The sequence below is a fragment of the Dermacentor albipictus genome, chromosome 1, assembly GCF_038994185.2.
Source record: "Dermacentor albipictus isolate Rhodes 1998 colony chromosome 1, USDA_Dalb.pri_finalv2, whole genome shotgun sequence".
Classification (NCBI taxonomy): Eukaryota; Metazoa; Arthropoda; class Arachnida; order Ixodida; family Ixodidae; genus Dermacentor; species Dermacentor albipictus.
Window position 1 is genome coordinate 473077645 of NC_091821.1, and position 12373 is coordinate 473090017.

Sequence of the window (12373 nt, forward strand, 5' to 3'; positions counted from 1 at the left end):
CGAGTACGATGCTTCAAAGCGGTACAAAAGCGCCTCTAGTGAATGCGGTGTTGCCTTAGAAACGAGCTGTTTCTAAGGCGTGCGTCTCTTGCTCAGGCGCACATGTCGTTGCCGCGCCGAACGCTGCTTTGCTCGACGCTCACCGCGTCCAATGCGGGGCGCGTAGTCGCTGCCCTGTAGCCCATTGTCTTACACCCCTTGGCGGGTCGACGGGAACGCTGTCGCGTTCCACTCTTGAAGGCGAAGCAGTAATGCATGAGTTGTTTCTTCGTCTAGCCGAACCAAATATAGCCAAGCAACAGCAGTTCACCAGGCTAAACAGTGATTCAACAACTAAAATAAAGGCTAGTATGCTTCGCATCCTGGGCTTAACCTTACCTAAGCCACAGCCATTTTTTTTTGAGACAGTCGATGGAGTTACCTTTGTCTAGGGCCTTTGATAAATCGTGCACGAACTATGCCAGCTGTGTTACGCAACAAAGAAAAAAAGAAAGAAAAAAAGAAAGAAAAAGAACACCGCCACGACAATCATGTTGTTGAAGGCTCAGCAATGAAACCTCACCTAAATGGCGCGTGATATTACTAAAAATGACGTGTTCAAGATGTTCGTAGGAAACGCTTTTGAGGTATACGGGACGGCAATTCAAGACCGAATCAAGTCCGTCCATCTCTCTATACCTGACAGGTGACAGAGCACAATCGAATAAACCGGAGCGATGCCGCACAATAAACAATCACGACAAGGGGGAAAATGACTCGAGTTTAAATAACCCCTTCACACATCAGGGCCCCACTCCTCCCCCTTTCCCCCCAAAAAAGAACAGAAGTGAAAAAAAAGAAAGAAAAGGAGACCGAGCGAAAAAGTAAGCGCGAGTACAGCGAGCAATTCTCGCAAGTCACTGACCTGAGAGTCACGTGGAACGAGCCGGTGCGGGCGTAAAGGCGGCTGAAGCGAACCGTCCACGCGTCGTGCCTCGTGGTCCACCGCTTCTGGGCGCCGTCGTGGAAGACAGCGCGCACGGACAGCGGGGCGGTGCCGGACACGGACGCGCTGAACACGCTGCGGTCCCCGAACGCCGCGGGGGACGCCGCGAAGCGCAGCACCTGCGAATCGAGAGGGTCGGGTGGGCGTCGTGAGAGGCCGAGCACGCCGTGGCACCACGCGTCTGGGCATCGAGCGCGTATGCGTGGGACGGGCAGTGCAACGAGCACGTCGACGCGTTACTGGAGCTCACACCGAGATGACGCGCTCCAGTCCAATGCGCGCAGGCATCCGCGAGACAACTCGTTACGCATCCACTGAAATCGATTATAGAAGCGTGGACGTAAACGAAGGAACTGACATTACGACAGGGTATTACGGCCGGGAGCAAGAGGCGCAAGAACAGAGAGAGCGCGATAGGAGGGGAACGACAGTGAGGCCGACCAAGTGAGGCCGACCGTGTTGCCATACGTAAGGAACAGGGGACACAGAAAAAGGAAAAGGGGCAGCGAGGGAGAACAGTGCTCGCACAAATCGGGCCGCAAGTATTACCCGAGCACGGCGATCAATCAAAATACGGTCGTGAAACTTCCTCGACTACATTTTGGCGCGGAACTCGGATGATTTCTACAGATGCAGCACAAATCCACGACGAACTAGCAATAAGCTACTTAGAAAACCGAAGACTGCTTCACGAGTTTCCCGCGATAGAGTTTACCGTCTTCTGCCGGCAAATTGCCCCGGTTCGTTAATAAGAATAAATTACTGCAGTCTTCCAGCAGACCGAGTGAGTTACGCTATAACCGTACCGGGGAACGTGCACTAAATGTTGCCTAACGAAAATGGAGATCAAAGGAGAACGCATTACGCGATTGGCAACGCAGAGTTGGCAACGCAGAAAGTATAGCGAACAGGGGCTCGATCTGAGGTAGATATTAAGCCCGTGCGACACAACTCACACGAGCTGCGTCCTATAAACATGCTTGTACATTTTGATAAAGCTACACGTTGCACGAGACTTCACGAGCACCTTTAATACGTATGTGCGCAATCGACGGAGCAGGCGCACTTTGTGCGTCTGTGTGATGAAGCTGTGTATGATCTCATTTCTTAGCGATATCCTCAAATTATTTCTCTTTCGTATCGTGCGCTCCATTGAACACGGTGCAACACGATATAAATGACATCGCTTTTGTTTGTTTGTTTGTTTGTTTGGCTGCACTGTAGCTCTTCATTACTTTCCTGTCCTTGCCCGGTTCATCCAGGAACCGCACTCAGGGCATTTCACTCATTGCAATGCACCGACCGCCAATCAGCGATCGAAGCAGTGTATTAAGTGAACTACCAGTCAGCCCATCAGTACTGCTTAATCGATTGGTGGAACGAGTGAGTAGTAAGATTCAACATCCGATCGATATACACCGGATTACGTCAGGCGCGTGCTCCCCTCCACGTGGCGTGTTAAGGATTCGTGTTTGGCCCTCAGCTCGCCCACGCAGCAATTGTTCAGAGCACAAGGACGTCGTTTTGGTGCGGTGTTGCACGCCCTCAGAAGACAATACAGAGCCAGCAGAGAGACATAGGGAGGAGTGAGTAGGGGGGGGCAGGCCAACCTGCGGGCATCGCAGCACGGTAACGTTGGTGGAGGCGCGGAGCTGAGACCGCCGTCGTCCTCGTCCGGCGACGGGGTAGCCTGGCCACGCCGACACCGTCAGCAGCACAGAGCCGGTCACGTTGCCGAGACCGAGCGGAGGCCAGGAGAACTGCGAAGGGAAGAGAGGAGAGAGAAAGAGGCGTGCCTGAGAACGAGAGGCAAGCGCTGGCATCGAAGACAACTGCAGCCCCTCACAGCGACAAGTTATGGTTCAACTGAGGACGCTGAAGATAGTCGAGAAACTAATAAGCAATACGCAAACTGGAAAAAGAAAACACACACGCACGCGCACATCGGTAAGCGAAAGCAAAAGTTATCGCGGGGGAAACGAGCGAGCTCTGTGGCGCCCGGACGAGAACGCGGCCGCGGCGCGGGCCGAGCGACAAACACGATACGTGACCGCACTGACAAGGCCCGCGCACGACGCCAACCGCCGCGACCGCACGACGCGCGCGCGCGCTTATTCAAAATGGCCGCCCCGGCGAAACGGCGGCGAAAGAAATAACACGGCGCTCCACGTACATAACCAAAGCGACGTGACGGGGATGTGTACTCGTCGCGGGCCAGCAGGCGTTGCCAGTCCCCTCGTACATGTACTAAAACAGAGAAAAAGAACGCCGTCGCTCTCGGAGTGTCGTGTACCGCGTGTGCTGCTGCCGCAGTCTTCTGCTCACATCTCCAACTCCACGCGCTTGTCTCCGGCGCCAAGCGAGCCCCGGCCCCCGCCCACCCGCCACGACTTGGGCTACAGGCCCCGTGCGCGTCGAGCTATAGGCATTCCGGCCGCATCCCGCCGCGGGCCATCCCAACGCAGGGCACGACCACCCCGCCGGCGCCGTCGACGCCGGGAATAGAGAAGACGCGTCGGAGTGCTTGTCGTCGACTGCGGGGACGGAGGGAGGGGAAAGGCGCAGACGTCGCGTAGTCAACGTCGCGCCGTTTCGATTAAATGCGAGAGCTACGTCCAATCTATGCCGCGGCCCGAGCCGGCCGCACCGTGTCACTCTTTCCCTCCCTCCTCGCAGTGCGCGCGCCTCGATGCCGCAGGCGCGCGGTGGCGGCAGGCCTCTACGGACTCCCGAGATCCACTGTGGCAACGGGTGCTGCGCTTCTGCCGTGTCATGCACAGAAAATTATTTAAAAGACTTCATCTCATTCCGCGAATCGCACAGCAACTTGACTTTCTTATATTTCTGCGCGCGGCTTGCCACGCCGCGCGTTGTGGAAGTTAAGCCATTCAGAGGCACGGAGGCCCGTTTCATGCAGATACTGCAGGAGCGACTCGCGAAATGTGCTGACCCAATGCTCACAGTCACCAGGTAGGTCTGTTTCAAACAACCCGGGATAAGTTTTTACGGACAGTCTCGATGTAACACGCAGATTCTGCGCATCTGCTGTAACCGCAGGAGGGGAACGATTGGGCCATTGGACGTGCTCTTTCGATGGTAGAACCCATGCGTTAATGACAGATGTAAGGGGGTGCCCCAGCCGGAAGTTTACCGATAGACCACTTTCGCCTAAGAAAGAATGTGAACAAGGCATTCTACACACGGCTTGCTCAAGCAAGGGCACTCCAAGGTATTGCATACATTGCAGGGGTACATATTTCTTGCATATTAACTTTCCAACAAAAAGTAATTGCACGTGGGGCTCAGATCGGAGGAGCTGTGTATTACATGTCCAAGAGGTAGAACTGTGGATTGCACTAGGCATGTTGAACAGACAAGCCCTGATCAATTATACATAGCAATTGAACGTTCAATCTGTAAGTCGCAATTTTCGAAAGCACTGGCACCAAAGTGGGAGAGTGATGGCGATGAAGAGCACTCTGTTATATAAGCCGCTCTGCGCAAGCTTGCATTGGCACACACTGCACCGTAAATAAGCGAATACGACGTGGCGAGTGGACACCGAAACGGTTGACGCCTGCGAGAAGGCAAAAACTGGTAGCATTGTTTGTCGCACCAGGGTGGACGTCTTGCAGACAGGGTATCCTTCTGGGAAACGTAGCCAAAACTGTCTGTAGGAAGGATATTGTGACAAATTACTCACGGCGCTCTGAGAATTGTCACCATTTCTTTTTCTAGAGTTTAGACCTATGGGACCTTCCTTTAACGTAAGATAACCCCCGCACCTCCACCGAAATGTTACGTGACCGAGGGATTAAGCACTGAACGCTATTTACGAGGTATATTTATAAAAACAGCTGCAGCGCTGGCCAGTTCAGCCGACAAATCGAGGCCCAGGAGCAGTTCGTCTTCTTCGTCAGGGGCGCCTGCGCGCATCATCCAAAATAAACACGCAACATACATGTATCAATATCACGTCGGTCGCCATTTAAAGGTTGCTATCGAGAAAACTATGCAATTACCAGTCATGATTGCTTTAACGGTATATACTACTCATTTATAAAAAATTTTGCGAAGGCGAAATTTAGTTGCAGTCGGCCTTTAATGCGGTGTCAAATAGTACAACGTTCATAGAAACTTCAGTTAACCAAGATGCCAGTTTATGATACTACAGGAGATTGGCCGTGGCATGAATCTGACAACAAACTCCTCCAACCCCCTTCCGACCTAGAAAAGTGGATTCATGGACCTGATACTACAGTTCCCTCTTGGACTTCCAGGACAAAAGGAATCTGTAGAGTAACTTATGAACATATTTTTGCGTAATGCCTAAAGGCAGCTTCGAAAGTTAAAAAAAAGAAATATATACTCGGTAAAAAGTAACAATTCACGGAGAAAGACAAAGAGAAGTAAACGGTGTGACCCGTAACGTCGCCATTACCCCAACAAGCTGATCAGAAACGCTCGAAAGCAAAACGTTTCGATAGTGTAGCGGAGCCTGCAAAATCTCCGAGATCAGACGGCGCAACGAGCGTCGAATCAGGACGTTGACGCCTACGAGGCACAACGTTTGACTTTGGCTGCTTAGCGTGCAAGAACTACACCAAAGAACGTGTGCATTCCTAGTCCGGCTCTCCCCGCAACCTTTGTGGCGTGCTCTTTTTATTTTCGTGCCAAAGCTTTCGGTCGTCTAATGCGAATAGCACTCGCGTATTATGCCAGCCCGAAAAGGAAAGTTCGGTGCCCTGCTGTCAGAAACACTTGAGTCTTAGCAGCTCCATAAGTCTCGGCCGCGCTACAGCAAAGCCACGCTTAACGAGTCCCACCGCGTGGGTTTCTTTATTTTATTTTTGTTTCTCTCTCTTTCTTTCTTTTTTTTTTTTTTTGATCCGCCAGCTTTACCGACCTCGCCACCTGTTTCAAGAGCTCTAGCCGAAGTATTCCGCCAATATGCGGCTCTGCTCCTATGAAAATACGTCGAAGAATGTGGCACGACTTCTAGCAAGAATAAAACTGAATAGTTGCAAGAAAGAATCGGAACACCGACGATTATCATGCTCCCTAATGCGAAATTCGAGCGCAGCTCTATACGCGCATTCATATCGCAATATATTGGCTGGCGCGGACAATCTGTTTCTTGCGGCACGTTGCAAACGAAGCGAAGCGTGACGAGACTGCCTCGCTAATCGAGAAATCACAAGAGGCAGCGCGTGAGCGACGTGTGGGTGCGATTCAGAGCAGTCGCCGCAAACAGACCCCCGGTCATGCAGCGCTCTGTTTCCATAGAGACGACGCTCGCTACTGTTAGGGTTGGCGTCTGACACCACGTGGCGACATGAATTTCACCCGACCTTCTACCAGGCTTCGTCGAAATGAGGCTTGACTTCTCCTGCGATGGTTGACGTCACGCACCTTGCGCACAAAGGACCTTCTACCACCCGGCCTTCTACCAGGCTTCGTCCAAATGAGGCGTGACTTTTCCTTTCCTTGCTCCGAGGATCTTGTACATGACAACCCACAGAGTTCCACACGCGTCCGACTTCATATTCGCCTTGAATACTTTACGGAAATTCTTCCGAGTTGACTTCGAATGGGACTGAAGGCAACTTGCAACATAATGTACAAGGGATCTCAGAAGAGCATTTCGGCACAAGATGGCGCCGGCCGCAGCGGGCCAGTGGCCTCTCCTTGCGCTTCGACGCGACGGGTAAGGAATCGTTAGACATTGGAAACGGTTGCCGGCACCCTTCAAACCTGGATGCGGTCATTTTACTGTGATTCTGCCGAAGCTTACAAGTTGTGCCTACCACTCTCAACAAATGAACGATATTGTTACGCGAAGGACGAGTCAGTAAGACGAGCAACCATTTACAGGTTATATTTACAACACCGGTTGCAGCGCTGACCGGTTAGATTCACAGCGCGAGCCCAGTTCCTTCTTCCTCCTCTTTTTTCGAGTGATGGCCCCCACGCGCCTCGTTCAAACAATCAAATACCACACGCGTGTAGCAATATGCGCTTTACTCTGTCTTTCACCTCACCGTCATCACAATGTTTAGGCAACAACTCCCTAATTAAAACCGCACCTCGACCACGCCTAATTGTGCGTGATGGTTTAGCGCATTGGCACGGACTCGTGACGTCAATGTAACTGGCAAAATCAAGCAAGTTCGATTTCCAAGACAGTAAGGGCGCATTGTGATTGGGCGGAGGGGGAACGCTAAAGGCGCATCGGGTGGCCAAATTGTTCCAGATACCTTCAATATGACCTCTTTCACCGTCAGTGCATTTGCCTTAGAATGCTATGGCCCATCAAGAAATTGGTCAACGAGACACGAAGGGAGACGTTTCAGAAAAAGCGTGCACGACCCGAAAACGATGTCCTGCATCAGTTATTATGCGAAGCATATTACGAGAGCTCAACCCAGCTCCTCAGGCGCGGCGGTGTCGCCTTCAATACCACGTGACACCGTGACGTCACGACAGAGGAGAAACGGGGATTCAACTCGCGCCGTCGCTCGCCGCGTCGCGGCGGTATATAAGCAGCTGCGCTTGCCTCTGCTAGACACTCACGAGGTGCGATGCTTCCTGGAGACAGAGCTGCTCGTTGGAATGAGAAGCGAAGGTTGCGGCGTGCTACAGAGGCTGTTTCTAGGTGGCTTTGCTACGGCGCAGCGACTACGCGCCCCGCATCGGACGCGGTGAGCGTCGAGCAAGGCAGCGTTCGGCGCGACAACGAAATGTGCGCCTGAGCAAACGCCGCACGCCTGAGCCGACGCCGACGACACCGGCTTTTCTGCGACACGAGCTCCTTAACGCTGTCGCGTTAAAATAAAGGCTAGTATGCTTCGCATCCTGGGCTTAACCTTAGCTAAGCCACAGCCAGTTTTTTTTTACTTTTTTTTTGTGAACAGAACGCAAGCTTAACACCCTCTCTCGTAGCAAGACACTTGCTATTTGCGTTATTTGCGTTCTTTTGCTTCGAGCGCCCTGTAGTCGAATTAAGTGTCCGAGTTAGACGTACACTTCGTTCAATGTTCAGCAAGTGAACCACAATAAATGCTCCCCGTAAAAAAAAAAATAATCTACGGACGTAATTCACAATGTAAGCTTGTCAGACCGTCAGGGTTCATTCCTACAGCGAGACGAAGACTTATGAGTAGGCAGGGTAATAGTAGGCGATCTTCGCAGCACAATATAGAAACTAAAGATAGGCGAAATTGGCCCGAGTTATATAGTTGTTTGTAGCAGCATTTGAAGAAGCATCTTTGTCGTTACAAGTTATACTCACGCGCATCCAACGTGAAACGGCTCCTTACATTAGGACATTCCAGCAAAGCGTCTAACGGGCTGTAGTTGCTTTCTCCTCGCGCCTATGCACTCGGCGCCTGGCAACTGTGATAACCGTTGCAGTGAGGCCGTCATATTATGTTCAGCCACTCTATCACGAGAGCGGGTGCGAAAGAGCGAGCAGCAGCAACAAACATGACCCAACAAAAAATCATGGAGAAACCTACCGCCCAAACTAATACTGCAGCGTACAGAGAGCGCACGCGAGCTTCCCGCACAGAGCCGCCATTTTGAGATTTAACGTTGGCTCCCTCTGGAGGGGGAGGGAGAGAGAGAGGGCGAGGAAGATGCGGCACAGTACTTTTTTTTTCTTTTGTTCGCACGTGTCACGCCACGCGGCAGTCATCATCAATTCAAATCTAGCCCAGATCGTGGAAAGGCCGCTCAACGAGCCGCTCCCACGAGCAAGCCTACAGTGCCGTGCGCGCACATGTTGGCTTTCCGCGTGCCTCCGACGCGTAGAACGCGCTTGCTCTAAAGTGTATTTGCACGCAACAACCAACTCCGACGGGGGGCGTGGGGGGCGGAAGAAAGAAAAGCGAGGCATACGCTATTTGCTGGCTCAAGAATTTTGGACGCTGCAAACATTAAAAATAAAGTACGGGAAGCCGGAGACACGCCCTTCTGTATCATCCGTCATCGTCAGGCTCGACAGAATGACCCAGCGTATGCGCCGGGTTACGGGCGAGACGAAGACGACGACGACGACGACGGCAACATCAAATCTTCCGACGCGTAACGCCGCGGGCACGCCGGCTGCATGTTCGGGCGAGAGCTCAACCCTCTTGCCCACCTCCGCCCACCTTTGAACTGCACCCCTTACCAAGCCCAACACCATTTGGACAGCCTGCCTCCTAGTGAAGTGAAAAGTAAATAAGAATAACCCGTCGATGAGATGAACAGACTACACGGCAGAAAGAAAGAAAAAATAAAAAAAGAAACTGCCCCTGCGCAACTCTAAGCGCACAGGCAGGTGATCACAACAATCAAGGGGCGAACAGAGATTTTTGACGCCGAATAGAATACACATCGAATCGTGCCAGAAGCGAATCGAATAGAATACTGCATAGTTTTCGATTGGTTTTCGAATAATGAACAGCCGTTATCATAGATAATACAGAACTGTGTTCCCAGCAGTCATAAAGTTACAAGCGTATATCATTACATACTACGTTACGAAGCGTTCTCTATTAAAAGCACAAATGGAGCATTAGGTGCAGACAAGTAGTTACTTCACACGCACAGGGCTCTTCAGAGAGTGCGAACGATCGCTGTACAGCCTGTAAAGTATGGATACCTGAGCGACGTAGCCTGCTCCACTGCGCAAGTTCACATGTATTATGTCTGTACTACACGCCCTCGGGTGTGAAAATTTACCGTGCTTTTCCTACAATGTTATGTTTAATTGGGCGCAGTTAACGTCTTGAACTATTCGAAAATTATACGGAAAGTATTCGCATCTACGAATGGTGACTATTAGATTCGAAAACCGAATCGAATAGAACACTATTCGACTCGTTATTCGAAATTTTCGAATATTCGCACACACCAAAGAGAATCCTGAGAATAATACGCTTTCCGAAGGCACCGTTCCCTAAAAGCACGTGCAAACACTTATCTCTCTCTCTCTTACAAAAAAAAAGAAGAAGAAGGAGAAGACAACACTAGAAACGCAACAGTCGAAGTGTATCATAACAGCAACGCATCACACAGATATGCGTGTCGATGTGCGAGGAGAAAGCCAAGAAAGAATGCCGTGCACATGCGTCATTGTGGAAACGTAGACAATATACTGTCACTCAACACCTGCAGGGTAGCATGCCAAGACAGCATGCCAGAATAGCAACTCCAGCTTTTCACGAAAGTAAGCACTTTTTAAGGAAATAGCGCCTCTTCCTCTCCACAATCTCTCTCTCTCTCTCTCTCTCTCTCTCTCTCTCTCCCTTGCGATATCCGAACCTAAACAAACCTTACCGCGGGAAGATTCCACGACTGCCCACTGAAGAAAAAACGAAGGTCACTGACTTCGACAAACTAATTTTCCCCAAATGCCGTGCGGAAAATTTTCTTGCCGGTTGGCACGCAAGTATCACCAGGTGGACGTTTATTTGTATGACCACGTAATCGCACCATCTCCACGTGGACTGAAGACATGACGACAAAACAATGCCTTTTAATGGCCCATCTCCTTGCTTAGAACCGCACAAGGAAGTTTCAATGCTGTAATGTGTGTATAGAATGTGTCGGCTGTTTCGGCGAGCAGATACCTCCATGTCCGAGGAGGAGGCAGCTGCAGCTTTCACGATGCCTGGAGTCAAATTGGAACTATTTGCCGGCCTTGTGCATATATCCTCCTGCTACTGTAGAGGGGTTCCTTGGTGAGGCAACCACATGGGTGATGCTTCGGCAGCAGTCGTCGCAATATGAGCGTCTCACAGCCACCGCCTGCTTCATAATAATAATAACTTCTTTTATTTCCATCAGTGATGGAGGAGACTGCGGGTAAAAGTCGCTTTGGGCAAGCGACTTGACTAGAGCCCGCAGCCTCCTTTACAAGGCAAACAGCGATTGCACAGGAGGCATATATATACATAACAATTGACTATATGTGAAAAATGCACAAATATAAACGCAAAAAACACAACTTATCTGAAAAACGCTCTTCAATTATTTAAGAAAGATTGAGTGACAAAATGTTCACGTAAAGCTCGTACACCAGTTATATAAATGTCAAGACCTGATTTCAGAAACAAATTTAAAAGTGCTGGTAGTGTGTATGATATCTTTTGTGTAGAATAATTGGCACGCGGAGTGACCACCTTCCACTGTTCCGTACACCTTGTAATGTAAGAATGTGTGTTCCTGGTGAGATTAGATAATTCGTGAAGAAACTTTAAGTTCTCTTTTACCTCCCGTTTGAAAGCTTGACTTAACTTGTAATTATAAAGGTTAAAAACGGGTATTACATTTGCTGTCTGAAATAAGTCTGATGTGTGGGCATTGTAAGGCAGGTTAAATAGTATTCGCAAAAATTTTTTCTGCAGTATATGTATCATTTCTAGATTCGTATGTGATGTGGTACCCCACACGAGCAGACAATAATAAAGTGTAGAAAAAAATAGGGTGTTATAAATAAGAACCTTGATTCTGTAAGGTAAAAGAGGTCTCAGCCGCACCATCATCCCAACTACACGAGATAATTTGCCCAATACCGATTCTATGTGCATGTCCCAAAGCATATTTTGTGTGAAAATAACGCCAAGTATTTTAAAACTATCTACAATTTCTAGGTTTACATCGTCATAAACAAGGTTGATGGAACTGGTTATTTGCTTGGATTTTGGCCTAAAGATTATTGCTTTTGTTTTGTTTATATTGATTTGTAGACAGTTTTGTTTTGACCATACATGAAGAGTTTTCAGAGCAGTGTTAGCTTTATTCTCAAGGCTACTAGAGTCAGGTGACGAAAAAAATATACTGGCGTCGTCTGCGTACATTACGTATTTCGCATCTTTATAGATATTTACTAAGTCATTTATATATATGATAAACAGGAACGGGCCAAGAATACTACCTTGAGGAACGCCTCTGGTGATATGCTTCAAATTTGAGCGGCTATTGTTTATTTCAACATATTGATAGCGATTATCAAGATAAGATTTTATAAGGCTTCCACAGTGCCCTCGAATACCGTAGGTTTCAAGCTTATCAAGAAGAACAGAGTGAAGGATGCAATCAAATGCTTTGGTGAAATCAATATAAATACCAAGGACAATGTTTCTAATTTCAAATTGCGATAAAATAAACTCTTTTTGATGGAGTAGTGCTAATTCTGTAGACCGTCATTTTCTAAATCCAAACTGGGCTGGAGAAATTAGGCTGTGCTTGTCAAAAAACTTCGAAACCTGCATTAGTATTAGTTTTTCTAGACCCTTCGAAAAAACAGGTAATATAGAAATGGGTCTATAATTTTTAGTATCATTAACGTCACCTTTCTTGAACAATACAGACACTTTGGCTATTTGCATCCGTTTAGGA

At 49.3% G+C, this 12373-nt stretch overlaps 1 protein-coding gene across 4 annotated transcripts in view; it reads right to left on the bottom strand.

Annotated features, from left to right (window-relative positions):
- LOC135908902 (uncharacterized) overlaps positions 1-12373 on the bottom strand; it is a 636710-nt gene that overhangs the window by 184653 nt on the left and 439684 nt on the right. Inside the window, exons 6-7 of one of the 4 annotated variants that reach the window (XM_070532479.1) lie at positions 2596-2745; positions 905-1104 (exon numbers count right to left, since the gene is read on the bottom strand). The exons of the other annotated variants lie outside the window; for them this stretch is intronic. Coding sequence (XP_070388580.1) covers positions 905-1104; positions 2596-2745 — 350 coding nt within the window. The remainder of the gene's footprint in view (positions 1-904; positions 1105-2595; positions 2746-12373) is intronic. 4 annotated transcript variants of the gene reach the window in all.